Source organism: Stegostoma tigrinum, chromosome 19, assembly GCF_030684315.1.
Source record: "Stegostoma tigrinum isolate sSteTig4 chromosome 19, sSteTig4.hap1, whole genome shotgun sequence".
NCBI lineage: Eukaryota > Metazoa > Chordata > Chondrichthyes > Orectolobiformes > Stegostomatidae > Stegostoma > Stegostoma tigrinum.
The window spans coordinates 1,374,420-1,402,312 of NC_081372.1; the positions used below are offsets into that span (position 1 = coordinate 1,374,420).

Consider the following 27,893-nt stretch of genomic DNA (forward strand, 5'->3'; position numbering starts at 1 on the left):
TCACACACACACACACACTTACTCACACACTCACATTCACACACACACGCAAACTCACTCAGACACACACACACACACACACACACACACACACACACACACACACACACAGGCTCACATGTACACAGACAAATACACACACACACACACAGAAATGTTACGGTGCAGGAGGAGGCCATTTGGCCCACTGTGTTAGCACCTGTTCTTCAAACAATTATCATTCCTTGAGGCAACCTTTTGCCATTTCCTCATCCCTACACACCGTTCTGATTCCGAATAATCATCCCATACTTCAACTGAACTGCATCCACTGCAATTTCCAGCAGTGCATTCCAGACCCTAACTCTCATAGCGTGAAAACGTTTTTCCTCACTTCATCCTTTAAGACCATAAAAATCAGGGGCAGGAGGGGGCCATTCAGCCCCGTGAGCCTGCTCTGCTAATCAACAGGATCATGGCTGATCCGACGTTCCTCATGTCCACTTTCCTGCCCTTTCCCTGTAACCCCTCAATTCTCCACCTGATCAAGAATTTATCTCAGCCTTAAATAGACACAGGGTTCCTGCCCCCAAAGCTCTCTGTGGCAATGAGTTCCATAGATTCACAAGTCTCTGAGAGAAGAAACTCCTCCTCATCTCGGTCTTAAATTGATATCCTTTATCCTGAGTCTGTGCCAGCTGGTCCTGGACTCTTCCATGAAGGGGAACCATCCTCTCAGCATTTACCTGTCAGGGCTCTTAAGACTGTTTCAATCAGATCACCTCTCATTCTTCTAAACTCCAGGGAGTACTGTCCCAAACTATTTAATTTTTCGCCACAAGACAATTCCTCCGTCATCCGAGGGAACCTTCTCTGAACTACCTGCAAATGAAACAATATCTTTCCTCAAATAAGGAGACCAAACCTCAGGGAGCTCTGGATGTGGTCTCACCAGTGCCTTGTACAGCTGCAATAAGGTTTCCTTGTTCTTATACTCCAGCCCCGTCTAATAAGGGTTAGCATTCCATTAGCCTTCCTGATTGCCTGCTACTCCCTATGTGCTGGCTTGTGCACTTGTGCATTGGGTGCAGCTTTGGTCTCCCAGTCAGGGAAAGGACATTCTTGCTATGGCGGGAGTCCAGCGAAGGTTCACCAGACTAATTCCCGGGAAGGCAGGACTGGCATATGAGGAATGGCTGGACTTGTATTCACAGGATTTCAGAAGAATGAAGGATGAATCTCATAGAAACATAAAATCCTGGTGAGACTGGACAGCCTAGACGTGGGAAGAATATTCCTAATGTTGGAGTAATGCAGAACTAGGATCATAGTTTGGAAATAAGTAGTAAGCCATTCAGGACTGCGATGAGGAAGAGTTTCCTCACTCAGAGACTTGTGAACCTGTGGAATTCTCTCCCACGGGAAGCTGTTGGGGCCGGTTCATTAGGTATATTCAAGAGGGAGCTGAATGTGACCCTTGTGGCTAAAGGGATCGAGGGCTATGGAGAGAAAGTGAGAGTGGGATACTGAAACTGCCTGATCAGTCATGAACATATTGAATAGTGGTGTAGGCTTGAAGGGCCGAGTGGCCTACTCCTGCACCTATTTTCTATGTTTCTAAGTCCCTATGTGTTGCAGCTTTCTATAGTATCTGTCCACTTATATAATATTCTGTTCTTCTGTTCTCCTTTCCTAAATGAACAATTTCACATTTTCCCACATTATACTCCATTTGCCAACATTTTGTCCTCTTACATAACCTATCAATATCTCTCAGTACCACTCTCACAACTTGCCTTTCCACCTGTTGTTGCACTGTTTGTAAATTCAGCTACAGTACACGCTCTTCCTTCCCCCAAGCCATTAATATACCTTGTAAACAGTTACAGTCCTAGGAACGATCCCTGTGGAACCCACTGGTTACAGGTAGCCAACCTGAGAAAGAACCCCTTACCCCCACTCGCTGTTTCCTGCCCATGAGCCAATTCTGTAGCCACCTCAATGTACGACCTCCAACATCATGGGCTTTTACCTTATGACCTACCCTTGTGCGATGTACCTGGTTAAGTCCAAATACAAAACACCTCTGGGTTTCCCTTCTATCCACACCGATTGAGATTTCCTCAATAAACGCTAATAAATTAGTCAGACACGATTTCCCTTTCACAAAGCCGTGCTGACTCTGCCTGATTAGATTATGATTTAGTAAATGTTCTGCTATTGTTTCTCAATAATTGATCCCAATATTTTTCCAACAAGGAATGGTAGGTTAATCAACCTCTAATTACCTGCTTTTTGCCTCCTCCCCTTTTTGAATAAGAGTGTTACATTGGCAGCTTCCAAATTCTCCAGTACTTCTCCAGAATCCAAAGATTTTTGGCAAATTACAACCAACTCATCCACAATCTCTGTAACTACCTCTTTTAGGATCTGAGGAAGCAAGCCATCTGGGCCAGGGGACTTATCTGCGTTTAGCCCCATCAGTTTGTCTAATACTACAGTAACTTCTCTAGCGATGGGGATGACTCTTAATTCCTCCCCATTTTCCTCAGTATTAATGGGATTTTCAAAATATCTCCCACTGTAAAGACAGGGGCAAAGTATCTGTTTAGCTGCCCTGTCATTTCCTTGTTCCCCAAAACCATCTCCCCAGATTCGTTTTCTCATGTTCACTTTGACCTCTCTTTCCTCTTCATATATTTAAAGAGGCTCTTCCTGTCAGGTTTTTTATTTCTCACTAGTTTTCCCTGGCAGTTTATTTTCTTTGTTTTCATTGTTGTTTAGTTCCCTGTTGGATTACACATCTATCCCAGTCTCCAAATTTATCACTGACTGTGACTTCCTTATATATTCTTCTTTTCAACCAACTTCCTTCGTTAGCCATGGGTTAGTTTATTGCCATCTCAGAATCTTTCCTCCTGACTGCAATGTATTTTTGCCGAGAGTCATGAGTTACCTGCTTAATTCCATTGCCCGTGCTGCTTACTGTCATTCCTGCTAATCTATCTGTCCAGTTCACTTCTGTTAACTCAATTCTCATTTCATTGTGATTCTCTTTATTTATGATAAACAGTTATTTCTGACCCAAGTTTTTCACCTCAAACTGAATATTAAATGTTACCACATTATGATCACTACTTCCTAAGAGATCTTTCACTCAGGGGTCATTTATTAAACCTGCCTCATTTCCCACTACCATATCCAGAATAGCCCGCTCCCTGATTAGCTCCATGGTATATTACCCTAGGAAATTATCCCTAAAGCACTCTACAGATTCATTGTCATAGCTACTCTTTCTAATCAACATGAAGATTGAAGTCATCCATAATTATTGCTCAATTCTTTTTATATGTTCCTATTATTTGTTGATATATTGCCTTTCCCACAGAGTGGTTACTGTTTGAGGACCTGTACACTACTCCTACCAATGTCTTCTCTGGTGTCAAACCCACACTCAGGTACATCATGTTCCCCCTCCAATAGCTTATCCTTTCACTGCCCCTGTCAATCATATTCTCATCAATTCAACATCTCTCAGGATCACACTGCCTGGGTCAGTCAGGCCAATTGGTGAGCTTCATGATGGAGTGAGACCATCTCTGCTGACAATGGAAGGTTTTGTATGATTCCCACTTTCTCTGCAGCACATTCTTCATTTCTGCTCTGTGGAGATGAGAGGAACAGCAGGTGAAATCAATATTCCATGAGATAATGGGAACTGCAGATGCTGGAGATTCCAAGATGATAAAATGTGAGGCTGGATGAACACAGCAGGCCAAGCAGCATCTCAGGAGCACAAAAGCTGACGTTTCGGGCCTAGACCCTTCATCAGAGAGCTCTGATGAAGGGTCTAGGCCCGAAACGTCAGCTTTTGTGCTCCTGAGATGCTGCTTGGCCTGCTGTGTTCATCCAGCCTCACATTTTATCATCAATATTCCATGATATGGTTTTGCTCTTCCTTTGAAGAGTGCCATTCTCAAATAGGGGAATAATTTCTGATACATTAGATAAGGGAAGTACACACTGAGTCACTATGGTTCAGATCTGAACACTATTAAAAAGGCTGAAACTGGGTCTGAGGAAGGGTCATCAAACCTGAAACATTAACTCAGATTTCCCTTCACAGATGTTGCCAGATCTGCTGAGGTTTTCCAGCAATTTCTGTGTTAGTTTCTGATTTACAGCACCCGCAGTTCTTTCAGTTTTTATTTACTATTGAAGGGCTGATGTTTGGTTAGGTGTTTTACTGAGTTTCTAAATTGTGAGCAGGAACTGGGAGAAGAATTCTGCAGCAAGATTTGAGATAAACATATTTTACAAAAATACTGCTCCGGGAGAATTTAATCATATATTTCATATATTGGACAGGGAGGATGCTAATGGAAAACAGGCAATGAAATTTGAAAAGCATGTCTGGAGTCCTTCCTTAAGGTGGAGAGGCTGGCAGTGCAGAGAAGAGGGTTAATCTGCCTGTTAAAAGTGTATCATTTCTTCCAAAGAGCAATCCAGATAAAGCCACTCTCCCCCTACCCCCATATTTTCCTAATAACCTTGCAGTTTCTATATTTCCCTCTGTGTGTCCAACACCCTTATGGTTCCAAACCATAATGCAGCGCGAATGTTAGACCGCGCATTGTGGGATTATCCTTTGACATATTTGTCCTCTGGTCTCAGGATCTTCAGGTACAAAGACCTTATTTGAGGTCAGCAGGAGATGTTCTTTCAGACAAGATCCTTTGGCTTTCTGCACCTAGACCTCATTTACTTGCTGACCCACCATATCCCTTTACTTAACAAAATGTCATCAACCTCAGGCAGGTGGGTGATACAGCACCATGGTAACACTGGCATATTTCCACCATCAGGATCACCAACCCCTGACTCACCAATAGGGCACAGGGAGGGCCCTTCCCATCCAGGTCCCAGGTGAAGCCAGCATTTAATACTCAGCCTACGGGAGGTAGGGCAGGGCAGTGTGTATTGTGGATGGGTTCAGCAGCTTGGACCAAGGTTGGGGTCGGGGAAGGGCTGGGGGTGACGGATTGCTGGTCAGTGAAAGGTTAAGAGGGGGGGAATGTGTGTTCTCCCCAGGACAACCTCCAACACCCCTGGGTACATTGGAGAGCCTCACACCCAAGCGTTTGTAACCTGCACCCACCCGGCCCACACCCCTCTATACCTGACACTTCCCCCATCCCTACAAAGTCCATCCTTGCCCCCACCCCCACCCTTACACCTCCAGCAAAGTCCTGATTTGGGTAGAGTCTGTGGTTCAGCCACCCCAAGGCCTGCAATACCGGCAGTGGCCACTGATCCTGGGGTGCTGCTGAGCAGTGACCTCCAATTGGTCAGCAGCTCTACGAGGCGGGGCTCCCTCTTGGAGACAGGTGGAAGCCCCACCTCTTCCATCACCTTAACCATTCTGTAAACAGGAGATGACTAACAGGTCCAGGCAGCGGGCTATGGGCGGGATGGAGGGGGAGGTCATTCCTGCCGACTGCCTGTCCACCTTCCACATTATGTCCAGGTGTCATTAGAAATGAAGCATGAGTGTCCATCAATGCTCTCAATGCTTTAGAGAGGGGTCTGTAGGGGTTACAGTGCCTTGTCTCCCCCTCCACCTCCATTCTGATTTAGCCCCTCCCCATCTCCCTGTCCCCTCCCTCACAGTCAATTGTTCGCATTGCTCCTGTCGGGCTTTGCACGTAAACTATTCAAACGGAAAAACCAGGTGATTTACTGGTGGTACTCAATGGATGGAAAACAAATCACAGTGACTTGCAGATAGAAACAAATAAATGTTCAGTTGTGTATAAGAGCGCATCTGGACCTAAAGTGGAGGTGAGCTACTCCCTGAAGCCACACTAGGGAGCAGGGAGACCATCTTCAGCATAACCTCTTTTACCATCAAAACTTCAGGAAACAAAACTTTAGTTTGTGTAAATTTTCCTCAGAGCTTACCTCTTGGAGTCCAGGTGTCACTCTGGCACGTCAGCTTCCGGCACTCCCTCCAAGGTCACTATCTCAGTCCTAAGGCACACTCTCAGAAGGGCTCACAATATCTCCAGTTGTTGTCTAATCTGGGCTTTGTCCTGGTGAAGGAGACATTCTCCAGGAGGCAGCTGGTCACCATTATCCAGCTGCAGAACAGTGCGGAATGTCTCTATTTAAGGTAACACAGTGTAGAGCTGGATGAACACAGCAGGCCAAGCATCATCTTAGGAGCACAAAAGCTGACGTTTCGGATCTAGACCCTTCATCAGAAAAGATGTCTCTATTTGATCAGTTTGATCATCCAAGTGGAGTCTGAAAGGGGTGAGGGAGTGAAGTCCAGAGTTTGTGTGCAGGGGGAGCCTGTCATCAGTTGCCTCGATGTTCAGGGTCTCCTCTCCCCCCACCCAGTTCCTTGAAGTTGAGGTTCCCTCTCAGCACACAGTGGGGGCTGGGTCTGGACCCCCTAAGTGTGGGTGATCATGCAAGCATTCTCTGATGATTGATGTCCTGGCCTTCGTGCTGCTCAGAGAATCCCAATTCTTGTTTCTCCAACGCAGCCAACTCAAAGCAGACCATGATCACTGAGCCAGAACCTTCAGGGAAGTGAAGGAGAAGAGCACATTTATTCAGATTGTGTCCCGTTAGATTCTCAGACATAGTTCAGGCCCAACACCATCCCATGGAGCCTGCAGTGGCCTTGCTGATATTTGTGAACTACGTGTTCTCTTGGCAAAATGAAATCAGGCTGTTTCCTTGTGTCAGCAGACACTGATTTTCACTGAATCTCACCAACCCCGGTACATCTCACAGTTAACATCATGTAGCAGCTTGGGAGCAAAATTGGGAATTCCCGGACTTTAATCCCTTCGCACACTACCTTTTACTGCCCAGTTTGAGGAATGGAGCTCGGTCCATGGAGTTAAAATCAAGGCTGTGCTATCAGTTCCCACAGCTCTGTCTACAACAGCCGGTTCTATATCTCCACCTCACTTCTCAGCCCCTACAGTGCCTGTGTATTATTAGAACATTTGCCTGGCAGCCAGTCCTGGGCAGTCAGCACTGTCACTTATAGAGTCATAGAGCTGTACAGCATGTTAACAGTCCAGGTCTAACTCGTCCATGCTGACCAGATATCCTAAATTAATCTAGTCCCATCTCCCAACATTTGGCCCATATCCCTCTAAACCCTTCCTACTCATATACCCATCCAGATGCCTTTTAAATGTTGTAATTGTACCAGCCTCCACCACATCCTCTGGCAGCTCATTCCATACACACACCACCCTCTGCGTGAAAAAGTTGTCCCTCAGGTCCCTTTTAAATCTTTCCCCTCTCGCCCTTCCCCTTTTCCCTCCAGCTTCGGACTCCTCGACTCCAAGGAAAAGACTTTGTCTATTTACCCACTCCATGACCTACATGATTAAACCTCTATAAGGTCACCCGTCAGCCTCCGATGGTCCAGGGAAAATACCCCAGCCTGTTCAGTGTCTCCCTGTAGCTCAAACCCTCCAACCCCTGCAACATCCTCGTAAATCTTTTCTGAACCCTTTCGAGTTTCACAACATCCTTCCTGTAGCAGGGAGCCCAGAATTGCGCACAGTATTTCAAAGGTGGCCTAACCAGTGTCCTGTACAGCTATAACATGACCCTCCCAACTCCCATACTCAATGCACTGACCTATAGAGGCAAGCATACCATGCACCTTCTTCACAATCCAATCTACCTGCAACTCCACTTTCACGGAACTATGAACCTTCACTCCAAGTTCAGCAATACTCCACAGGGCCCTACCATTAAGTGTATAAGTCCTGCCCTGATTTGCATTTCCAAAATGCAGCACTTCACATTTTTCTAAATTAAACTCCATCTGTCGCTCCTTGGCCCATCTAATCAAGATCCTGTTGTACTCGGAGGTAACCTACTTCACTGTTCGTCTGCGAACTTACTAACCATACCTCCTTTGTTCATATACAAATCATTTATATAAATGACAAAAAGCAGTCTGTCGCAAACTCAGAACCTTTGCAAACAATTCCACTCTTCTCCATGTTACCGTTTTGGGGTTGAATTAAATTCTCATTCGGTTTTGTGTCCAACTCAATCCTGGGCTGAGGGTCTGAACCCATGTCCTCCTATTGTGAATGTCACGTCCTAAGTATCTGTCTCCACCTCAGCTCCTGCTGAAACTCTCATCCATCCACGCCTTTGGTGCATCCTAATATGGCCATTCTGCAATTTTCAGACAGGCATTCCAGCTTACATCCTCTAGAAAGGGAGGTGGTGTTCTCATGGTAATCCCACTGGACCAGTGATCCATAACCTAACCTAATAAATTACAATCAGAGATAATGGGAACTGCAGATGCTGGAGAATCTGAGATAACAAAGTGTGGAGCTGGATGAACACAGCAGGCCAAGCAGCATCTCAGGAGCACAAAAGCTAACGTTTCGGGCCTAGACCCTTCATCAGAGAAGGGTCTAGGCCCGAAACGTCAGCTTTTGTGCTCCTGAGATGCTGCTTGGCCTGCTGTGTTCATCCAGCTTCACACTTTGTTATCTAATAAATTTTAAAATGCCCACATCCAAATTCAACAGGTAACAGGGAAGACAAATTGAACGTTGGCCTTTATTTAAAAGGGAACAGAATATAAACACAGGGAGATCTTGCTAAAACCATACAAATTTCTAGTCAGACCTCAACCTAGAATACAGTGAACAAGTTGTGAATCTCCTATGGGGATACCTTAGAGATATACCAGTTGTGCAGGAAGTCTGGAGAAGTTTGACTGAGCTGATCCCCGGTATGGAGGGGCGGCCTGACAAGGAGAAGTTCAGTAGGGTGAGCATGTACTCATTTGAATTGAGAAGAATTAGAGGTGACCTGCTAAAACAAAGAAACTTCTGAGGAGTTTTGGCAGGGGAGATGTGGAATGGTCATTTTCCCTTTGGGAGTGGCTAGGACCAGAGGGCATAATCTCAGATATGGGGTCACCCGTTGAAGACAGAGATGAGGAGGTTTTTTTTTCTGACCGAGGAAGTCAATCTGTGGAATTCTTTATCACAGAGAGCTGTTGAGGCTGGGTCATTCAGCGTATTCAAGGCTGAGACAGACTGATTTTTATGAAGGGAATCAGAGGCTGTGGGGAGAAGTGGCGTTGACGATTATCAGATTCACCACGATCTCTTTGAATGGCTCAGCAGACTCGATGGGCTGAATGGCCTCCTCCCTCATCTAATGGTCTGGGACATGGGCAATTGTTGAAGTTTGAATTGAGTAAAAATCCAGAATTTAAAGCTAGATTAATGAGGATTACATTACTTTTGTCAATTATCAAGAAAAAACGCCTTCGGATTCACTCTTGTTTACTTAGGAATGCTGTTACATAGCACCTGGCACATCCTGAGAAGCCCTAAAGACCAAAGAGTTCTTCTGAAGGTAAATGGTCCCTCACTCGGTGTTATTCAGGTTATTCAGGCTATTCCGGGTCACAGCTGCGGCACTCACTGGGCCCAATGGTCACCCCCGACCCACTTGGGCTGACTGACCGACAGCATCAGCTCAAATACCGGGCACCAGCAACCTCGACCACTCACAGCACGCGGCTCCTCCCAGCCAGCAGGGGCCGCTATGGTGAGTCCTCCCAGCCAGCAGGGGCCGCCATGGTGAGTCCTCCCAGCCAGCAGGGGCCGCCATGGTGAGTCCTCCCAGCCAGCAGGGCCCGCTACGGTGAGTCCTCCCAGCCAGCAGGGCCCGCTACGGTGAGTCCTCCCAGCCAGCAGGGCCCGCTACGGTGAGTCCTCCCAATCAGCAGGGCCCGCTACGGTGACTCCTCCCAGCCAGCAGGGCCCGCTACGGTGAGTCCTCCCAGTCAGCAGGGACCGCTACGGTGAGTCCTCCCAGCCAGCAGGGCCCGCTATGGTGAGTCCTCCCAGCCAGCAGGGGCGGTGCAGTGAATCCTCCCAGTCAAGGGGAGGCGGAACGATGAGACCTCCCAGCCAGTAAGTGGCGATACTGATTCCACCAAGCCAACAGCGCCCGGTACAGGGACGCTGCCCGGCACACAGGGGGCGGTACCGCGAGTCTTCCCAGCCCACGGGGGCGGTACAGTGAGTTCACCTCCCGAATAATCGTGAAACGGGGATTAAATCTGTCTAAAATGATAAACAATTGAATGATATGTGAAAATTGCCGATTTCACGCCGTTTAATTGCTTGTTGGAACAGAGTGCAGACTGGGAGTGAGGGCGGACACTCAAGATGGCGGAGGGCCGCTGCCCCAATGCCGGCTGGGAGTGAGGGCGGGTACTCAAGATGGCGGAGGGCTGCAGACGCAGTTTCCGTGGAAGAATCACTGGACCGGAAACGTTAAGTCAGTTTTTTTGCCTTCACAGATGCTGTCAGACCTGCTGAACGTTTCCAGCAACTTTGTTTTAGTGACGTAGTGCCGGCTGGGAGTGAGGGCGGTCAATCAAGATGGCGGAGGGCCGCTGCCGCAGAGCCGGCTGGGAGTGAGGGCGGGCTGTGGAAGATGGCGGCGTTGAGAGCGGCGGCGGGGAGCGGGCGAGGTCTCCTCCAGACCCGCCAGAAAACCTTCCAGCTCTGTAAGGTGAGGGCGGCCCAGGAGCCGGGCCTTCGGGCACGGACCCTGGGAGCCGGGCCGCGTTCGGGTTTCGGAACGAGCGCCTGGCGCTTCAGACTGCGGCCCGGCCTCGTCTCAAGGTCACCGCCCCCGGCCCCGAGCGGCTCCGGACACCGCGGGGTCCCGGGGCCTGCGGCTGAACCCGGGGAGCAGCACGAACAGGGAACGGCCGTGAGCACCACCCCCGCCCCCGATCTCCTCAGGCCTGGGTTGTATGAACCCCCCCCCCCCCATCCCCCCCCCATCCCCCGGGCTTCTTTGTAAAGTAGATTGGGGTGAGTGTTCGACCCCTGAAACCTCCTGCTTTTCATCGTCATCCCGGTTGGCCCGTGGTTTTTAATTGTACTTTTCAAACATCCTGGCTCCCACCTGCCCCAATCCTGCTGCAGTTACTTCTGACTCTGTCCTGGGTTACACCTGAACTCAGCCTGATGTACGTCCCCTCCTTTCTGAGAAGCACAGAACTAATGACTCTCTGGGAGAGGGGATTGCTGGTAATCTCTGTTTCAAGCAGAGGACCCCTTTATTGTCAAACTTGCCGCTTTGTTCTACACAAGCAGCAGCAGTTTCGCTCCATCTACCTGGTGCAGACCCCACAGTGCTGTCCTTCAGTAAAGTCACTTTTTGTTCTTCCAACTGCTGAGAGTTCAGGCTCCCCCGATCTACCTTTCCTCAACTGCTTCAGCGTAGGAATGGACCTTCCTGGAAATGCCTCCAGTGCAACCTTCCTTAAACAAGGAGAGTGAAACAACACACAGCTCCACTGTACGGTGGACCTGACCTTTTATATTTTATCCCTTGAAATGAAGGCCAATGTTTCATTTACTTTCCTAATTACCTGCTGTCTCTTAGTGCTAAATGTGTGTCTCATGCACAAAGGCACCTAGGTCTCCCTCTGCCACAGCAACTCAAATAGAGTACACTGCCCAGTTCCCATTTAATCCAGGAACAAAAACAGAAGCTGCTGGAAAAACTCAGCAGGTTTGGCAGCATCTGTGAAGAAAAGAAAAAAGTCAGAGTTAATGTTTCAGGTCCAGTGACCCTTCCTCAGAACAGTTCTGAAACATTAACTCAGATCTTTTTGTCACTGCTGCCAGACCTGCTGAGCTTTCCCAGCAGCTTCTGTTTTTGTTCCTGGTTTACAGCATCCACAGTTTTTTTCGTTTTTATTTCCCATTTTATACGACCTGTTTAATTATATCTTATAAATTTGACAGAAATGGTTTCCCTTTCTCAGAATCATGGTGAGTCTGCCTTGTCATATAGTGGCTTTCTAGAATTTCTGCCACAGCCTCCTTAAAACTGAATTTAACTGCCTTCCCAATGACAGGCATTAGGCTAACTGGCCTAAGGTTTCCTGCTTTCTGTGTCTCTATTTGAGAGTGGAGATGTTGAACTTTTTTTGAGAGTGGAGAATGTGAGAGATTCCCTAGTTTTGGAAAGGTCTTTGGGAAGATTACAACCAATGTGTCTATTGTCTATTATCTCTGTAGCTACTTCCTTTTAATGCTGTAGGAAGGAGGCCATCAGGCCTGGGGGCTCTTATCAGATTTTAGTTTTCCCAGCAGCCGCCTTTTGGTTTTGAATATTTTTAATTCCTCTCTTCTTTCTCCCCACTTGTGCCACAATTTTCTATTGCTATTGATGCTTTTTGTATTTTCTGCTTATTCAAAGACTCTCTTCTGATGCCTTGTTTCTATTATTATTAGTTCTGTAAACTTCTCTTCTCTTTTTAATGGATCAACACAAGAATCAGGAGCAGATGTAAATATTTGGCCAGTCAAGCCTGCTCCACCTTTCAATACGATCATGTCTGATCTGGGGTTTCAGCTCCACTTTCCTGCCTTCTCCCCATCTTCCTCATGTTCCTGAGAGATATCCTAGTGCTAGACGTAGACAATAATAGAACATCCTCTTGGACAATCCTAAAGATTCACAACTTTCTGAGTCTTAAACGGTTGGCCCCTTGTCCTGATACAGTAACTCCATCATTTACCAGAGCAACTCTACCTCCTAGTATATTGTAGAAGCTCTTACCATCTGTGTTTATATTTTTTTGCTAGTTTACACTCATTCTAATTTCTCCATTCTTCTAATCATCCCTGCTGATTCCCACACTTGCCCCACCTTCTGGCCTGATAATTGTTGTGGCATTTTCCTTCAGTCTGTCTAAGTAAAAGGTCAGTCTGGGTATTCCAACCTCTAACAAGAGTTACTGGCCTCTGAGGGGGTGGAGAACAGATTATTCACCAGAATAATACTGAGGGGCTGGATTTCTGTGCTTAAAATCTAAACTTTGGGAAGGTCTTGGAGCACAAGTGCCTGATTCACCATGATGGGAAAGGCTGTGAATATTGAGTGAAAACCTTTGAAGGAATTTTTCTGTACATTCCCTTTAATGTTTATCACAGATTTTTTAAAAGTGGAAAAACGTCTGTCTACTCTGTGGTGTGATTTTTCAGTTGGATTCTGATCAGCATCTCCAGTTTCAACGTCTGACCTCTTGTGTCTTGTAGGCAAAGATGTCCTTTGCTAACCTGTCCCGTGGGAAGAAGGTAGCTTTATCAACGTTAGGTGTTCTTGCTGCCGGGGGCAGTGCACTTGCCTTGACGCTGCACCATTCGGTGTATGCAGAGCTGGAACTCCATGCTCCCAGTTACCCCTGGAATCACAGCGGATTCTTGTCTGCCCTTGATCATGCCAGGTGAGAGAATTACAATCTCTGGGCTGTTTATTTGGGTAAGACTTGATTTTGGTGTTGGATACTAAAATGGCCCTCAGCCACTCGCTTGGTTTAGACAGTTGGTCAGTGTGAAATTGAACAGTACAAGTTAGGGTTTGGAAAAATACTGTTCAGGTCTTTACAGGGAAAAGACAGGAGGATGGCAGGAGACAAACTGTTTGCTCAGAGAGCTGGTGCAGACACAGTGGGCCGAATGGCTACTTTCTGCATTGCAACAATTCAGTGGTTCTGTTCCATTGCTGGTCTGTGCTGTTAATGTATCCAAGTTACTGATGATGCCAGTATCAGGCTGGAAAGTAAGCTGCTAGAATGTGAAGAAGCTGCATAAGAATTCTAACAAATTAAATAAATGGGTGAGAACACAGGAAATGGAATAAAATGTAAACATTGTTAAGATTTTTAAGTGAACAGAGTGGATTTTTTCATAGGATCTGAGTACATCTGGCAAGGCCATCCCTAATGGCCCAGGAGAAGCTGGTGATGAGCTGCTGCACTCATTGGTGGGGACAGGGACACCTACAATGCCTTTAGGAAACTCCAGGATTTTGACCCAGCGGCAGTGAAAGAACGGTGATATATTTCCAACTCAGGGTGGTGAGCAGCTTGGATAGGAACTTGCAGGGGGTGGTGTTGCCATGTATGTGCTGTTCTTGTCCTTCTAGATGGTTGTGGGTTTGGAAGATGCTGTTGAAAGAGCCTTAGTGAATTCTTTGAGTGCATCTTTTATACACTGTGCATTGGTGGTGAGGGGAGTGAATATTAAAGGAGGTGGGTGGGGTGTAATTCAAGGTGGTTACATTATCCTGGATGGCATTGTGCCTCTTGACAAACCAAAAACATGGGGTGTGGGAATAAATGGATCTTTTTCTGGCTAGCGGGGTCTATTAGTGGTGTAACACTGAGATCAGTGCTTGGGCCCCAGTTATTAGTTATAAATGACTTGGATGAGGGAGCCAAATGACTCAAAATTTTAGGTGGGATTGAGAGTTGAGGGTAACGCAAGGTGGCTTCAAGGTGACTTGTCTAAATCAAATGAATGGGCAAACACATGGCAGCTACAGTACAATGTGGACAAATTTGACATTCTGTACTTCAGTACGAGAAGCAAGATGTTATTTAAACTGTGATATACTGAGCATGTGGATATATAAAGGATCTGGTTGTCTTTTCCAGTTGAGGTATGTACACAGGCAGGTGCAGCAAGCAATTAGGAAGGCCAATAAAATACTGGCCTCCATAGTAAGAGGATTGGAGCTCAGAAGTAGAGATATCCTACTGCAGTTATACAGGGCCCTGGTGAGACCACAGCTGGAGCATTGAGCACAGGTTTAGTCTCCCTACTCTGTGCAGTGGAGGTTCACTGGGCTGATACTAGGGACTGGGCCTGTACTCACTGGATTTTAGAAGGATCAGAGAAGCCTCTGATTGAAACATCTAACAGGACTAGACAGACAAGTTGCAGGGAGGATGTTTGCCATGCTTGGGCAGTCTCGAACCAGGGTGTACAGTTTCAGCATATGGGGAAGACCATTTAGGACTGAGACGAAGAAACGTTTCTTCAGTTGGAAGCCGGTCAGCCTGTGAATTCTCAACCACACGGTGCTGTGGAGACCAAGTCACTGAATAGAGCCAAAGTAAAAATTTATTATCGAAGGCATCATGGGGTATTGTGAGAAAGTGGGAATATGGCATTGCAATAGAGGTTCAGCGATGATCATTCTGAATGGCAAAGCATGTTTGAAGGGCCACACGAACACCTGCTGCTCCTAGCTTCCATGTTGCACTGGTCCAAGCAGACATGGAGCATTCCACCACACTCCTGACCTGTGCCTTGTAGCCAGTAGACAGGCTGTGGGCTCACAGGAAGTGACTTCTCCTTCCTGAAGTTCAGGCCTTAACATAGAAGCACAGAAGATTGGATCAGGAATAGGCTATTTGACCCCTCGAGCCTGCGCTGCTGTCCGTAATGGTCATGGCTGATCATTGAGCTCCATACTCTGACAATGCCCCCGCTCCTCAGCCCTCCATATCCTTGATCCCCGAACACTACATCTACCTCCTCCTTGAAAATGTTTTGACTTCAACTATGTTTTGTGGCAGTGATTTTTTCCACAGGTTCATCTTTTTCGGCATGAAGAAATTTCTTCTGGTCTCAGTCATAAATGGTTTATCCCTTATTCTTAAGCTATGACCCTTGGCTCTGGACTAGCCCACCATTGTGAACATCCTTCCTGCATCTAACCTGTCTGACCATGTTAGAATTTGATACATTTCATTGAGATCTCCTCCCCCACCGACGTCCCCAATTCTTCTAAGCTCCAGTGAACGCAGTCCTAACTGACTCGATCTCTCCTCATGTGTCAGTCCTACCATTTCAGGAATCAATTTGGTAAACCTTTGCTGTGTTCCCTCTGCACCAAGAATATCCTTCCTCAGATAAGGAGACCAAAACTGCACATAGTGTCCCAAATGTGGAGACTGAATAGGCTGGGGCTTTTTTCCCTGGAGTGTCGGAGGCTGAGGTTTATAAAATAATAAAGTGAGTAGATAGGGTGAACAGCTGAGGTCTTTTCCCTGGGGGGGGTAGTGGAGCCCAAAACTAGAGGGCTTTGTTTGAAGGTGACGGGGAAAGATTTAAAAGGGACTCCGGGGTAACTTTTTCAAGCATGAGGGTGGTACATGATTGGAGCGTGCTGCTAGAAGAAGTGATGGAGGCAGGTAGGATTATAACGCTTACAAGGCATCTGGGTGGGCACATGGAGGGACCGAATGCAGGCAAATGGGACTAGATCAGTTTAGGATATCTAGTTGGCACAGATGAGTTGGATTGAAGAGCCTGTTTTCTGTTCTGTATAACTCTCTATGGCCTTACCAATGTCCTGTTTAATTGCAGCAAGACATCCATGTTCCTGTACTCAAATTGTCTCGTTGTGAAGACCAACTTGCAGTTTACTGTCTTCACTGTCTGCTGCACCTGCACACTTACATTCAGCAACAGATGCGCAAGGACACCCATATCTTATAGCCACTGTGTTTCTGTGGTTGGTTCATTTCAGTTTCTCGTCAGTAGTAATCCCCAGGATGTTCGCATTCAGAGGGTTCTGGGTGTCCTTTGTAATTAGAAAGTTTACATGCAATTATGATAAATAATCGCAAAATCAGAGAACCTTGAAGAGCTGAAGGAGGCCCTTTGGCCCAGAGTCCACATGGACCCTCTGAAGAGCTTCCCACCCAACTTCAAGGGTTGACCGAGTCCAAGACTTTGTAGTTTTAAAACATTGATACTTTGGTGATTCTCATTGTGGGTGAAAGTTTCTGGCTGGGTTGAGGTGGGTGCTTGGACTATTTTCTTTTAATCTTGGAGGATGGTATTAAGGTACACTGATTTGAAATTGCTGTCCTGTTTTATTTCCAGTGTTCGTCGTGGTTACCAGGTCTACAAGCAGGTCTGTGCAGCCTGCCACAGTATGGAATACGTGGCCTTTCGGAACCTCATTGGAGCGACACATACCGAGGAAGAGGCCAAGGCTCTAGCCGAGGAGGTGAGTGTCACAGAGTCATTCTTTACTTCTCTTGTTGAGCTGAGCGATGTGTGCCTGGGTGTTACTCTGATAATACCATCCAGTATTTTAAGCCTCGGGCTGCCCAGTTGGTGGACAGTGAGAGTTGAATGCAGTGTGAAGATCCTCTGCTTTGCCGCTTAACAGACTGACATTTCCATTTCCTACCACGGCATCTGATTTGTGACCCCTGGCCTCGTTAAAGTGAATTAATGTTTGTCTACAATCGTGTCGCTCTCGGGCTTTGTGTCCAGTGGAGTACCATCCCATCAGTCTCAGCTGGATGAAAAAAACAATCTCCGACCTCTCAGAATCAGAGAGATATTATAGAAAGTTGCCTTTCAACTATTGTGCTAACACTAGCTCTTCAAATGAGCATCATTACCTTGTACCAATCTCTCCTCATATCCTTGCACGCTACTTTTCTGAAAATAATTAACCAATCCCCTCAAATGCTCCAACTTACAGGCAGTGCAATCCATACCCTAACAACTCGCTGATAGGAGAAAACCTTTTTTCAATCACCTTTTGCTTTTACAAATCAGTATAAAGCTGTGCTCTCTTGCTCCTTTAACAAGCAGGAATTGTTTTTCCTTATTTATTCTACGCAGCCTGTTCATATCAAATCTCCTCATAGCCTTTTTCTGTCCAACGAGAACAATTCAAACTTTTTCAATCCATCTTCAACTGAATATTCTCACCCTGGAACAGTTCTTGGAAATCACTTCTGCACTCCAGTGTATTCTCACATTTTCCTATAATATGGCACCCACCCTACACCATACTCCAGCTTGGGTCTAGCAAGTGTCCTATTCAAATGCACCGTCACCTCCTTAACTCCGTATTCTGTCAAAGAGACCAGATTTATTACAGCGTTTTTTTTCATTGAAACACCACCTTGTGAAGTAGTTGCTAATGCTGTAACGAACAGGCATAGGCCATTCAGCCCCTGTAGCCTGCTCTGCCATGACTTTCTGATGTCCACTTTCCTGCCCTTTCCCCATAACTCTTAATTCTCCCAACAATCAAGATTTTTATCTCAGCCTTAAGTATACGTAGGACTCTGCCCCCACAGCTCTCTGGTAAAGAGTTCTAAAGATTTGCAACCCTCTGAGAGAAGTTCCTTCTTATCTTGGTCTTATATTGGCACCCATTTACTCTGAGACTGTGCTCTCTGGTCCTGATTCTTTAGGAACATATAACATCAATTGTTCTGAAACAGGAATCATAACATGATACAGCACAGGAAATGACCATTGGACTCATTATACTTTTATATTCCATTTTCCAACCATATTTTTTTCTTCAAAGTATTTATCCCTTTCCGTTTTGAATATAGTTAGTGAAATTGTTTCCGCTGTCCCTTAAGGCTTTTTTCCCCATTTCATTCACGGGATGAGGGTGACCAATTCATTGCCCATCCCTAATTGCCCAGAGGGTAGTTAAGAGCCAACCACGTTGCTGTGGTTCTGGAGTCACATGTAGGTCAGACCAGGTAAAGATAACAGTTTCCTTCCCTAAAGGACATTAGTGAACCAGATGGGTTTTTCCAACAATGGATTCACAGTCATCATTAGATACTTAATACCAGATATTTTATTGAATTCAAATTCCACCATCTGCCGTGGTTGGATTCAAACCTGGGTCTGCAGAACATTATCTGGGTCTCTGGATCAACAATCCAGCGATAATATCACTAGATCATTGCCTCCCCTGGACTGTACATTTCCAGGTCGCAACTTGCTAAAATATTAAGTCTGTCCTCTGCCCTCTTTGCCACCTAACTGTGTTCGATTTGCATTCTGTTCAATCTACTTTATAAAGAAAATTTTAAAGTTTTATGAACATTTAACCACCCACCTCCCGCCTCAAAAAACCACCTTTGCTCTAAGGAGAACAATCCCAGCTTCTCCACGTCACTGAAGTCCCTCATCCTGATCCCATTCTTGTGAATCACCTCAACTCGAAGACCTTAATATCCTTCCTCAGAAAAAACCAGTGAACCCAGCACCAACCTCTGGGAATAGCACTGTATATTTCCCTGCAGTGTAGAAACATGGTTGATTCTCAACTACTGTGAAATGGCCTAACAAGCAACTTAGTTCAAAGGAAATTAAGAATGGGCAACAAGTGCTGGCCATGCCACGATGCCTACATCATTTTTAAAAAAAAATCACAACTGTTCAACAACCTTGCTTTCTAGTTTTTATCCCTCAGTGGCTCCTGTATCCAAGCTCCTGTTGCCTGTCACTTTAATGCACCACCCTGTTCCCTGGTTGAAGTCTCTGTCCCAGGCTTGCTGCAGTGTTCCTGCAAAGTTCAGCACAAGCTGGAAGAACAGCACCTCATTTTCTCTTTAGGGACCCTGCAGCCCTCCAGGACTCAATAGTGAGTTCAATGATTTTTGAGCCTGAACTCTTCCCATATCCTAGTTCCCTGTCCCAGACACCAGGCCTTGTTATCTCTCAGCCTGCTATTACACAGATAGCCAGATGGTTATCAACTCCTTTGTCTGTCCAGCTGTTTTGTCTCTTTGGGCTCTATCCCCACCAATGGTTTACTCCTTAACCCCATCCTAAGTTCTGCATATAAATTGTCATTTTCCAAGCTACCGTCAGTTTTGAGGGAGGGTCACTGGACCTGAAATGTTAACTCTGATTTTTCTTCACAGATGCCTCCAGACCTGTTGAGCTTTTCCAGCAACTTCTGTTTTTGTTCAAGAAGCCATTGTTGATTGTCAGGGGTAAAAAAGTCCATGTGGTTCACTAGTTCTCCCCTAAAAGACATTAGTGTCTTTACCTGGTCTGGCATACATAAGGCAGCAGATCCACAGAAATATGGTTGAGTCTTAACTGCCCCCTGGACAATAAATGGTGCCTAGCCAGTGATGCCTTCGAATAAAAACAACATTGCCATTCTTTATTACTGCATCGGTGAACGTGTTCAGGATAGTCAAACACACATTGTCTTTAATGTCTTTGCTGCCTTTCGTTTATTATCCATATTTTTGCAAATGCCAATTAATTTTGTCCCTAATTAAAGCCTCTGACAATTTCCTCATCACCAACATAAGGTTGCTTGGCTGTATTCCTCAGACAGCAGCAAATTGAATGATCAGTCAGTGTGCTTTTAGTTGATGCTTTATGGGGAATGTGAACCTCAGTCCCTAGATAACAGTATGGGGTTTATAACACCCCCCTGAGCAAGCAGTGCAATGTCAGCTAAGATGATATACTCAAGCCTCAGTCTGGGATGACAGAGGTAGCTGCAGGAAGTGGGATAGCGGTTAATGGTGACTTGAAAGACAAATACCAAGAGGTCTGATCTCCTGTTGCCATTTCTGAGAGTTGATTCTGAACCCCTGCCTCAGAACTAAAAGTGCAACTAAATGAGCTAATTTTCAAAAAGTTGAGTTCACACTGCTAACTTCTGTGCATCCTTGTATGTGATCAGCGGTTCTTCACAAGAAAGGCAAGAATTATACATTCCTAATGTTTCTTAGCATTTTTCTGTCTCTCCCTGTACTACTTGTAGATTGAAGTGCTGGATGGACCAGATGAAAATGGAGAAATGTTCACTCGCCCTGGAAAACTCTCTGATTATTTCCCTCACCCATACCCTAATTCTGAGGCCGCAAGAGCAGCAAATAATGGATCTCTTCCACCTGATCTCTCATACATTGCAAATGCCAGGTACCTTCCTCATACACTCAGCTGTTGTTTTCTTGTTTGCTTTCGTTGTGATGTTTCCAAGGGTAAAAGCTGTCCACTAATTCCTGTGATTATATTTGCTTCCTGTACAAACTTCAAACGTCTTTCATGGAATGTGCGTGTCTCTGGCTTGGCCTGTTTGTTCCGCATTCCTGGTTGTCCTTGAGATGGTGGAGGTGAACTGCTTTCTTGAACTGTGGCAGTGTTTGAGCTGAAGGTTGACCTACATTGCTGTTTGGGAGGGAGTTCCAGGGTTCTGATTGAATCTGACACTGAAACAACAGCAATTGTAAGTCGCAAGTCAGGATAATGAGTGGTTGGAAGGGAACTTTTGTGGGGGGGTGGGTAATGTTCCCATGTATCTGCTGTTCTTGTCGTTCCAGGTAGGAGAGGCTGCGTGCTTTAGAAAGTACAATTGGAAAGGGTCTTGGTGAATTTCTGCAGTGCATCTTCTGGATGAGATGTGTTGTTCTTTGCTACAACTGAGTATTGGGGAAGGGAAGGAATGCTGAACTTGATGGATAGGGTACCGGTTAACTGGGCTACTTTGTCCTGCATGGTGTCCAGTTTCCTGAGTCTGGATGGGTGCACCTCCAACCACACAAGTAGGGAGTATTCCATCGCACTCCTGACTTACGCCATGTAGATGGTGGGCAGAATTTGGGAAGACTGGAAGTAAGTTATTCTCAGTAGAATTCCCAGCCTCTGATGTCTTCATGTAGCCATAGTATTTATTTAGCCTGTTTCTGATCAGTGGTAATCCACAGGTTGTTCTAACATTTAGTATTGCTACTAAATGTTACTTTGCACTTCTCGGCTTAAACCTGGATATTCTCCAGATCTTATTGCCTTTGGACACGGACTGCTTCAGTATCTGAGATCGCAAATGATGCAGAACGTTCAATACTCATCAGTAACAATCCCCGCTGCTGGCCTTATGATGGAGGGAAAGTCATTGATGAGGCAGTTGAAGATGTTGGGCCTCGGACACTACCCTGAGGAACTCTGCGGAGACATCCTGGCATTGAGATGACTGATCTCCAACAACCAGAACCTTACCTTGTCCTAGATATGACACCAACCAATTGAGAGTTTTTGTCTGATTCCCATTGGTTTCAGTTTTGTTAGGTTTCATTGCTGTCATGTAGCCTCGATGTCAAGGGAAGTTATACTGTCTGAATCTCTGTGGTGTTCACATCTCTTGTCCGTGATTGGACCGAGGCTCCAGTGAGGTCAGGAGCGAAGGGTCCCTAGTGGACCCCAAACTGAGCATCAGGGAGGAGGGCTGTTTGATTGCATTATTCCTGATGCAGGTGCTTTGTTGGAAGAGAAGGGACTATGCCCACATCCCAAAGGCAATGAAAATTGCCAGATGTTTGAGAATGCACAAATGTTGATTTAATGCCGTTCTGTGTGCATGATCTGATAAAAGCGGGAACACTGAAAGTGCAAGTGTTCTGTGTATCAGTTCTATGTAAGGAGTTTCCCCTTGATTTACTTCACTTGTGTACAGCTGCTCGTTTTCAGACAACGGTGTGGATTCAAATATTTGCAGTTGCTGCCTTTAGTTACTCAGGATTGTGCTTCGTTGCCAAGATGAGGACTGAGTGCCAGGCACCTGCACCCCTCTGGAGCCCTAAAGCACTCTGGTAAGTGCTTTCTGTGTTCCTCTGGATTTATGGTGCCACTTGGTAAGATGCTTTAAGTGATCAGAAATATTTCTGTACACACACAAGGCTTAGATAGGAGATACCTGTTCCTAAACTGCGTTCTTTAAGCAAACATTTGAGCTTTGGGGAGATGATGCAATCAGTTGAGGATTCATACAGAGCCATCAAGATCGAGTGACACATTAAGCTAAGTTTGGATTGCTACTGTGCCGAGCCAGGAGAATGGGATTAGCTAGGGATTGGTATTGGGTGATGGGGAGAGAGAGCAGGACATTGTGATTAGTTTGCAACCCATACTGGGTAATGGGAAGAATACAGGACAGTGAGATTAATTTGTGATTGATATGGGGGATGATAAAAGAGCAGGCAGGGGACAACAGGCTAAATAGTGTCCCCACCTGTGCTGTAAAATCAATGCTTCTACAAAAAATTAGATTTATGACATCCCACTGTGGATCCAGTTACTCGCCATTCAAAAGCCTGTGCTAGTTTTTACCAAAAAAAAAGCCAGATACAGCAGCTTCCAAATACACAACCAATTTCTTCTAGAAAATCAAGGGTAGCAGATCCATGGAAATACTGCCACCTCCACGTTCCACCACCAAACCACTCACCATGCTTGGGAATATATCACTGCTCCTTCAGCGTTGCTTGATCAAAATCCTGGAATTCCCACCCTAAGGTCAACTCACAGCTCATGGACTGCAGCGGTTCAAGAACGCAACTCACCACCACCTTCTCAAGGGACAACTAGGGGTGGGAAATAAATGCTGGGCCAGCCAGCGACACCCATGTCCCACAAGTGAATAGTAGAATCAGTTGTGGGATTTTGTAGAAAATTCTTATTGAAATTTTAAAGCCTTGAACTTGCTTGTGAGACAGAGACACTGATTTTCTTCTTTGGTTATGTAGGCACGGTGGTGAGGATTACATCTTCACCCTTCTGACTGGTTACTGTGACCCTCCTGCTGGCATCAGTCTTCGAGAAGGTCTGTACTACAACCCCTACTTCCCTGGTCAGGCTATTGGAATGGCTCCTCCAATCTATGATGAAGCCGTTGAGTATGAGGATGGTAGGACTTGATTTGTATACCTTGAATTTGTATTGACTCTCACTGGGCTATCCTAGTCCCACGTTATGACTTTGCTTTCCCTCTAGTGCTTTATTTGGTCATTTGGTGCAATCAAAGTGCTGGTTAACCTAAAGCTGGAGTCAAATGTATCATTGTGGGCACTGCACCTTAGAAAATAAAGCCTTGGAAAGAATGCAGCACACATTTACCAGTCTGTTACCTCGACCCAAGAAAAGGTTATGAGAGATTGCACAAACGCTACTGGTATTTAATGAAATATTGAAATTTGAGCTGATTTTGATTGAGGTTTTTAGGATTTTGAAAGTAATTGATAGGTAACGAGAGACTGTTTGCTGTTAGGAGCCCAGGACACAGGAAATAAAAGCTCGCTCTGTTCAGTGTGGAAATTAGGATATAGATGAGCCATGATCTGAATGGTAGAACAGACTCAAAGGGCAGAATGGCCTCCCTCTGATCCTTTTAAAGGTTTGAGAAAGTCCATTAACCAGAGCAGGCAGGCTCCCTGCTGGTTCAAACGTTGATTGCACTGTTCAGTTTAGAACTGAGCTGATCCCTGGTATATACTAGGTCCTGCAGTAGTTAGGAACAGGATGAGGCCATTCAGCTCCTCAAGTCTGTTCTATCATTCATTGAAATCATGGTTGATCTGTGGTGTAACTCCATAGATCTGCCTTTGGCCCACATCCCTTAATACCTTTGTTTACCAAAAATGTATCTGTCTTAGATTTAAGCTCGACAACTGATCCAGCATCCACTGCAGTTGGTGGAAGAGCATTCCAAACCTCTACCACCCTTTGTGTGTAGAAGTGCTTCCTAACATCGCTCCTGAACTGTCTGCCCTAATTCTCAAACTATGCCCCTGGTTCTGGAGTCTCTAACTAGTGAAGACAGTTTATCTACCCTGTATTCTCCTGTTAGTATCTTGAAGACATTGATCCCATCATCCCTTCTACATTTGAGGAAAAAATACAGCCTAATCCGTGTAGTCTTTCCTTGTTACTTTAATGCCTGAAATACAGGTCGTGTTCTTGTAAAGCTATGCTTTACTCCCTCTAAGGCCAATATATTTTTCCTAAGATGTGGTGCCCAGATCTGCTCACAGTGCTCCAAGCATGGTCTAACCAAGGTTTTGGTTGACTGCAGCATGACTTCTGCTTCCTTGTACTCTTCCTTTTATATTCAAAGGCCAGCATTTCATTAACTACTTGATTATTTTCTGCACTTTTGCATGACACTTTTAAAGTCTGTGCACCTGAATCCTGCTCCCTGCCCAAGTCTCTTTGACATCCACTATATTTAACCCAGTGCTATCTAGAAAGTACCTTGATCTATCCTTTTCTGTCCAAAGTGGATCTTAGTGCAGTTGAAGGATACAAATGACTAACATTACTGAGATATCTACTGGGAACAGGACAATGAGGCAGGAAGATGTCTGTGAATTCAATCCAAGTCTGAGATGAAATAATCATTTTGGTATATTCCAGCTCCACATTTTCCCCTCATCTGTCATAGGCCTGGGGCTTTGAGAAGCATCTATGGATGGATGTGATGGTGATAACTTGCATTGCTATGTGACTGGCTGCCTATGAAACTGAGTCTGGACATTGCAACTTCTGTGTTATGAGACTGAGATACCTGGAGCCTGCTGATTTTAGTGTTGAACTCTCCTCATTCACAGGTACTCCAGCCTCGATGAGTCAGATTGCTAAGGACGTCTGCACATTCCTGCGCTGGACTGCTGAACCAGAACACGACCAGCGCAAACGCATGGGCCTGAAGGTCAGCTCTGTAACCTAACTTTGTTACAATAACAATGTCTGCCTTTACACCCATTCCTGTTGAGATAACTGAGCAATTGTCTGGGCCATTAATGAGGCCACTTGGAAATTAAATATTAGTGTAGGACTAAAATCTCACAGGTCCAGTATGGGTAAACACAACATTAATGAACATCAAAGCAAAGCAAAATAACTTAATGCTGGAACTTCTGAAGAGCAGTCACATTTGGCTCAACATTAACTCTGTTTCTTTCTTCACAGATGATGCCAGACCCACTGAGTTTCTCCAGCATTCTATGTTTCCATTACAGTAATGAATATAGAATTGATGTTGGACTAGACTAGCTGATGGAAAGGGCTATAGTGAGTTTTGAGAAGATTTGTAGCTCAGGTTGAGGTTCTGGGTGTGAGTTTGCTCGCTGAGCTGGAAGGTTAGTTTTCAGATGTTTCGTCACCATTCTAGGTAACATCATCAGTGAGCCTCCGACGAAGCGCTAGTGTTATGTTCCACTTTCTGTTTATCTGGTTAGGTTTCCTTGGGTTGGTGATGTCATTTCCTGATGTCATTTCCTTTGATGACATCACCAACCCAAGGAAACCCAAACAGATAAACAGAAAGCGGGACATAACACCAGCACTTTGTCGGAGGCTCACTGATGATGTTACCTAGAATGGTGACGAAACATCTGAAAACTAACCTTCCAGCTCAGCGAGCAAACTCACACCCGGAAAGGGCTATGTTTGAATACCTGGGAATGGGGAGGATGTTATTCTGTGCCCTAATGTAATCTCTTTGAGTCAGGGAGCAGCATTACTAGTAAACGTCTTTACAGGCTGCACTGTCGAAGCCTTTTTTTTTCACAAGAATTCAAAGCAGGAATATTGGTAAAATCAGGAACAAAAACAGAACTTGCTGGAAAAGATCAGCAGGTCTGGTAGGATCTGTGAAGAAAAATCAGAATTAACGTTTTGAGTCTGGTCACCCTTCCTCGGAACTGTTCTGAGGAAAGGTCACTGGACCCTAAATGTTAACTCTGATTTCTCTTCACAGATCCTCCCAGACCTGCAGAGCTTTTCCAGCAAGTTCTGTTTTTGTTCCTGATTTACAGCATCTGCAGTTCTTTTAGTTTTTAGTATTGATAAAGTGATTGGAGCAGGAATTCCACATTCCTGAAGGAACAGAATGTGTGCTCATGTACATCATACAGTGAGAAATGTTACTTCACAACTTTGACTGGAGAAAATGGCCACTGTGCTTCCCTGTGGCTCAAAGGGGAAAATACTCATTGTTGCTGATTCTGATAGTATATTGAATATTCTGGTCTCTGCTTAGTTTGCTGCCTTTTCCTGGAGTGACAGTAAAAAGGATGAAAATAGTGGGCCTATATTTCTCCTCATTGCTTTCTGTGGCCTGGAACTTGCCTGATTCGATGCTGACTGAGCAGTATTGAACTCAGTCTTACTGTCATCTGTCTACGGGAGGAACAAGAGTCCCTTGGCTACAGGACCAGCCCCAATGTCAGTAACAATGGTAACATAGCACAGATTCCTCCCTCTGGGGAGTACTGAGTAACGGGGAGGAGTGGCAGTAGTGACACTTACAATTTGTGTCCCACAGTTTTGCATGACTGAGATTTTTATGGTGCCTTTTGCAGTCTCAGTAATCCCAAAATGCTTCACAGTCAATCTAGTGTTTTTGAAATGTTGTCACATGTATTACAGTAGAAGTGGACTAATTCGGTAGCTCTTTCAAAGAACCACCACAGGAATAATGGGTTGAATGGTTTTGTTCTTTGCGGTAAGGTGCTACAGTTGAGCTTCTTCTCTTTTACAGATGCTGATGTTCTCAGCTGTGTTTTGGCCACTGCTTTACTACTTGAAGAGGCACCGATGGTCTGTTTTAAAGAGTAGGAAGATTGCCTACAAACCTCCAAAATAACTTCTGACCTGGGATGCTCAACTCCAGGACAAGACCTGAATTCTCTGCCAATGTGTACACAACCTGGACTTAACGGGGCTAGTTTCTGGGGCAGGGGTGGGGAGACAAACAGTTTAAAATACCTGGACATTCTGCAGAGTCTTTACTAAAGCATGGCATTATTAAAAACATCTATTGTCTGATTCCTCAAATCAGTGGGCGGATTGCTGGCTGTGATTTAAACTATTGATTTGCTCCATTGACTGTCTAACAAAGGGCCTTGATATTTTTTAAAGAGTTTTAGAAATAAACTTGGGACAATGCTGCTCTCCGGTGGCTGGTGCATATTGTCTTTCACAAGCAATAACTTGGATACAAGTCCTGATTTTTCCCTTCACAGAATTCAACCTTTAACAGGGTAGGAATTCTGGAGACCTTACATAACCAAGTCAGTGGGGAAAGAGGTTCTCTGGTCTCACTGGAGACTTTGAGCAGCTCAATGGTCTGGTCCATGGGGTGTAAATGCTAGACAAAATAGTTAGGAAAACGTACCATTCCGAATGATTTAAGGAGCAGTTGGAATCCCCACATTCTGTCAAATGGCAATTCATCCTCATTTTAGTTTACCTCCAAAGACATATTGTTTTGTGGTAACGTGTGTTTGGTCCTACTGTGAGTTGAAGGATTCCTTTCAGTAAATTATTACTGTACACAGCATTTGTGTAAATATTTAATGTTTAATAAATAATATGCTACGGACCTGTTCTGCATTAGTTCTCCACCTGTGTCCATCTCTGTCCTGTCTGCAC

At 45.3% G+C, this 27,893-nt stretch overlaps 2 protein-coding genes across 2 annotated transcripts in view; one reads left to right on the plus strand and one right to left on the minus strand.

Annotated features, from left to right (window-relative positions):
* Positions 1-6,180, minus strand: part of LOC125461462 (CMP-N-acetylneuraminate-beta-galactosamide-alpha-2,3-sialyltransferase 2-like) — a 36,396-nt gene extending 30,216 nt beyond the window's left edge. Inside the window, exon 1 of the mRNA XM_048550282.1 lies at positions 5,941-6,180. The gene's annotated coding sequence lies outside the window, so the exon portion shown is untranslated. The remainder of the gene's footprint in view (positions 1-5,940) is intronic.
* A 4,263-nt stretch (positions 6,181-10,443) lies between these two features.
* LOC125461637 (cytochrome c1, heme protein, mitochondrial) lies at positions 10,444-27,854 on the plus strand. Its single transcript, XM_048550587.2, has 7 exons — positions 10,444-10,578; positions 13,128-13,315; positions 16,770-16,896; positions 20,449-20,606; positions 23,207-23,367; positions 25,067-25,167; positions 27,001-27,854. The coding sequence occupies exons 1-7, from the start codon at positions 10,501-10,503 to the stop codon at positions 27,103-27,105; spliced, it is 918 nt and encodes a 305-aa protein (XP_048406544.1). The 5' UTR covers positions 10,444-10,500; the 3' UTR covers positions 27,106-27,854.
* Positions 27,855-27,893: the final 39 nt, after the last annotated feature.